The sequence below is a fragment of the Lolium perenne genome, chromosome 2, assembly GCF_019359855.2.
Source record: "Lolium perenne isolate Kyuss_39 chromosome 2, Kyuss_2.0, whole genome shotgun sequence".
Lineage (NCBI taxonomy): Eukaryota > Viridiplantae > Streptophyta > Magnoliopsida > Poales > Poaceae > Lolium > Lolium perenne.
In genome coordinates, this window is record NC_067245.2 from 96782031 (window position 1) to 96786999 (window position 4969).

General features: G+C 48.0%; 1 protein-coding gene across 1 annotated transcript; it reads left to right on the top strand.

Annotated features, from left to right (window-relative positions):
- The first annotated feature begins 742 nt into the window (after window positions 1–742).
- Window positions 743–4587, top strand: LOC139835547 (uncharacterized). The gene is made up of 4 exons (XM_071825405.1): window positions 743–1220; window positions 1820–2427; window positions 2521–2688; window positions 3760–4587. The coding sequence occupies exons 1-4, from the start codon at window positions 743–745 to the stop codon at window positions 4585–4587; spliced, it is 2082 nt and encodes a 693-aa protein (XP_071681506.1).
- Window positions 4588–4969: the final 382 nt, after the last annotated feature.

Below are 4969 nucleotides of genomic sequence, written 5' to 3' on the forward strand. Positions count from 1 at the left end.
AGGGGGCCCGCGTGGCCCTAGCGTGTGGGGCCCCCGTGACGCCTCTTGACCTGCCCTTCCGCCTACAAATAGTCTTCGTCGCGAAACCCCCAGTACCGAGAGCCACGATACGGAAAACCTTCCAGAGACGCTGCCGCCAATCCCATCTCGGGGGATTCAGGAGATCGCCTCCGGCACCCTGCCGGAGAGGGGAATCATCTCCCGGAGGACTCTTCACCGCCATGGTCGCCTCCGGAGTGATGTGTGAGTAGTTCACCCCTGGACTATGGGTCCATAGCAGTAGCTAGATGGTCGTCTTCTCCTAATTATGCTTCATTGTCGGATCTTGTGAGCTGCCTAACATGATCAAGATCATCTCGCCGTGGGAGATAATGAGAAAGTTCTTCTCGCCACCCATTTTCTTTCCGGCCCTGCACGAGCCTGGTGGGAGAACGTCAAAGCTATGCAAGCTGCTGATCATGTCATTAACTGGAAAGAGTTCACCGCCAAGTTCCGTAGGGCTCACATTCCCACGGGATTGATCAAGATGAAGCGTGATGAGTTCTTCAACTTGAAGCAGAACAAATCCAATGTGGTGGACTACCTCGACAAGTTTAACACCCTGGCAAGGTACGCCCCTCAGGACACCGACACTGACGAGAAGAAGCGCGACCGTTTTATGAATGGTCTGCATGAAGAGATCTAGAGTATCCTTGTGGCTGTACCCTACCCTGACTTGGAGGCGCTTGTGGATGCTGCCATCATGGTGGAATCCAAGCGCAAGGCTGCTTATGAGACCAGGAAGCGCAAGATGCAACAACAACAGAGTGGACCAAGCAACCCCAAGTACCGCAGCCCGCCTCCTACCAGATCATCTAATCCGCCCCAGAGAAACCCCACCTCAGCTCCTGCATACCATCCCAACACCTTCAACGCCAACCGTTCAGCTCCACAGCATCGTACCGGAGGGGGAGGTTATAACAACAACCCTCGCCCCAATCCGCCAGCTCGTCCTCAAGGAGATGAATGTTTTTCTTGTGGGAATCCGGGGCACTTCTCTCGTGAGTGCCCTACCAAGATGAGGACGCCTCAACGCGCCAACGCACCAAGGCCCAATCAAGCTCAAGCTAGGACGGCGTCAGGAAAGAAGCCGGTTAACAAGAAGCAAGCCAATGCCGCCCATGGTCACCTGAACCATGCCAGCGCTGAAGAGGCCGAGGAAGCTCCGGACATTGTGATGGGTACGTTCCTAGTCCACTCCACTCCTGCCCGAGTTCTTTTTGATTCAGGAGCATCTCATTCTTTCGTTACTGAACCCTTCGTTAAGAAAAGTGGGATGAAACCGACTACCATGAGACGCCTCATGTTAGTTCAAATTCCCGGATCCACTACTAAAACCCGCCTATCTCGCAAAGATGTTCCTATAATCATTCAAGGTGTACTTTTCCAATCCGACCTTATAGTTTTAGGAGCTCAAGGCTTAGAGGTAATACTTGGAATGAATTGGATGACTAAGTATAAGGGACACATTGACTGCGTCCAAAAATCCATTACCCTAACCAATGATCAAGGCCTACCAGTAAAATACACCGCCACTATACACTCATCCAAAGCCTTCTGCAAGAAAATATCTATGGGCCCAACCTTGACCAAGTTCCCATCGTCTGTGAGTATCCTGATGTCTTTCCCGAAGAATTGCCCGGTATGCCCCCTGGTCGGGACATCGAGTTCATCATAGAACTAATCCCGGGTACCGCACCCATAGCCCAGAGACCTTATCGTATGAATCCCCAAGAGCTGATTGAGTTAAAGAAACAGTTGGACGACATGTTGGCCAAAGGTCTGATCCGACCTAGTGCTTCACCATGGGGATCGCCTGTGATCTTCGTGGACAAAAGAGATGGAACCATTCGTCTATGTGTGGATTACCGGAGGCTAAATGATATCACCATCAAGAATAAGTATCCCCTGCCCAAGATCGATGACCTATTCGACCAGATGAATGGAGCCAAGGTTTTCTCCAAGATAGACCTTCGCACCAGGTATCACCAACTCAAAGTCAGAGAATCAGACATTCCCAAGACTGCCTTTACTACCCGTTACGGATTGTACGAGTACACCGTAATGTCCTTTGGACTCACCAATGCCCCCGCCTACTTCATGAATCTCATGAACAAAGTCTTCATGGAATACCTCGACAAATTCGTCGTAGTGTTCATCGACGACATTTTGATATACTCTAAAACTGAAGAAGAGCATGAAGAGCATCTGCGACTCGTTTTGGGTACCCTTAGGCAACATCGACTCTATGCTAAGTTCAGTAAATGCCAGTTTTGGCTCAAGGAAGTTGGATTTCTTGGCCACGTCTTATCGGCCGGAGGACTCTCTGTTGATCCCTCTCTGATCAAGTCCATTGTGGATCGACAACCCCCTAAGAACGTTACGGAAGTAAGATCATTCCTCGGATTGGCGGGATATTACCGCAAGTTCGTTGAAGGATTCTCAAGTATCGCCAAACCAATGACCCTTCTGCTTAAAAAGGATAAGAAGTTTGAATGGACAGATAAGTGTGAGGAGAGTTTCCAAGAATTAAAAAGGCGACTTGTCTCAGCTCCCATCTTGACCATGCCCGACGTCACCAAGGACTTCGTGATCTATTGTGATGCTTCCAAGCTTGGTCTCGGAAGTGTCTTACTGCAAGAAGGAAAGGTAATCTCTTATCTCTCCCGACAACTTAAACCTCACGAAGCCAATTACCCCACCCATGACCTGGAGTTAGCCGCCGTAGTTCATGCTCTCAAGACTTGGCGCCACTATCTCATTGGAAATAGGTGTGATATTTACACCGATCACAAAAGCCTCAAGTATATCTTCACCCAGAGAGAGTTGAACATGCGACAGAGAAGATGGATCGAATTAATCAAGGACTATGATCTCAGTATCCATTATCACCCTGGAAAAGCTAACGTAGTCGCCGACGCCCTCAGCAGAGAACCTTGTTCCCTCAACAACCATTTGAAAGTCGAGCAACCTTTGTTGTATCAAGAGTTTGAGGATTTCGGATTAGAATTGGTTAGCCACGGGTTTCTTGCTGCCATGGAGGCCAGACCTACCTTACAAGATCAGATCAAGGAAGCCCAAGTGGGACATGAGAGTATTGAAGGAATCAAGCGCCGCATGAGCAAAGAAGAAGTAGAAGGATTTTCTATAGACCCCGAAGGAGTTCTGTGGTACAATGGACGTATTTGCGTACCAAGTATTCCTGCTATGAAGAACCTAATAATGGAAGAGGCCCACAATACTCCGTACTCTATTCACCCTGGAGGAACTAAAATGTATCAAGATCTGAAAGATACCTTTTGGTGGCATGGAATGAAGCGGGATATTGCGTTCTTTATCGCTCGGTGCGATATCTGTCAAAAGGTTAAAGCTGAGAACCAACGTCCTGCCGGACTATTGCAACCTTTGAAGATACCGGTGTGGAAATGGGAAGAAGTGGGAATGGATTTTATCACCGGCCTTCCCAGATCTAGCCGTGGACATGATTCCATTTGGGTAATAGTCGATCGTCTCACCAAAGTCGCTCATTTCCTGCCTGTCAACACCACCGATCGCGGAAGAGCGTTAGCCGATCTTTACATCTCAAGAATCGTTAGTCTTCATGGAGTTCCCAAGCTCATCGTATCCGATCGAGGAACCCAGTTTACCTCCCATTTTTGGAAATAGCTCCACGAAGCTATGGGCACCAAGTTATCTTTCAGCACCGCCTAACACCCTCAGACCGGAGGACAGATTGAAAGGGTAAACCAGATTCTGGAAGACATACTTCGAGCCTGCGTTCTTGCTTATGGAACCAAATGGGAAGATTGCCTACCGTTCGCCGAGTTCTCGTATAACAACAGCTACCAGGCCAGTCTTCAGATGGCACCTTTTGAAGCTCTCTATGGAAGAAAGTGCCGAACCCCTCTCAACTGGTCCGAGACCGGAGAAAGCCAAGTGTTCGGGCCTGATGTACTTCGAGAAGCCGAGGAACAAGTTCAGCTTATCCGTGACCGTCTGAAAGCTGCACAGTGCCGCCAGAAGAGTTACGCCGACACAAAGCATCGGGAATTGACTTTCAGCATCGGAGATTTCGCCTATCTTCGAGTAACTCCCCTCAAAGGAATGAAACATTTCCATGTCAAGGGCAAGCTTGCGCCAAGGTATATTGGCCCTTTCAAGGTACTGGGTCGAAAAGGAGAAGTGTCCTACCAACTTGAACTGCCCCCTGAATTGTCAGAGTTCCATGACGTCTACCATATCTCTCAACTTCGGAAATGTCTCCAAGCACCAGACAAATCCGAAATCTTCAAGGATATCGATTATCGGGCAATCGACCTTAATCACAACTTAACCTACAGAGAGAACCCCATTCGTATTTTGGAGGAAGCCGTTAGAGTTACTCACCGGAGGAAGATTAAGTTCTTCAAAGTCCAATGGAGTAACCACTCTGAAGATGAAGCCACCTGGGAAAGAGAGGATTATCTAAGACATGAGTTTCCCTATCTGTTCAAGCTCCTAGCCGTGGAATCTCGGGACGAGATTCTTTTAAGGGGGGAAGGTCTGTAACACCCCATTTTTCTGAACCTACATTTTCCCTCCAGCTTAAAATTTTGAACCAACAAAAACCTTCCTTTTATGTTTTGTTGGAGTTCTTAATTGTGTTTCATGCTGGATCTAGTTTTAACACCTCCACTAAGTTTCTAAATTAGAGAGAGTTACCTTGAGTAATATTTTAGTACCTCACCTAAAATCAGTAGAGTTTGCCCTCTGGTGTTGTGTTACCACCCTTATTTATTTTCCCCTCACTACTAAAAACCCTAGCTCTGCTTGTTGATCATCACCATCTTGGTAAGAGGGAACACTCCCCTCTCTTATTTGGTTGATGCCACCTCATCACCTAGGGTTACACCACCAACACCAACACCCCTTGTTTATCCATTTTTTTTCT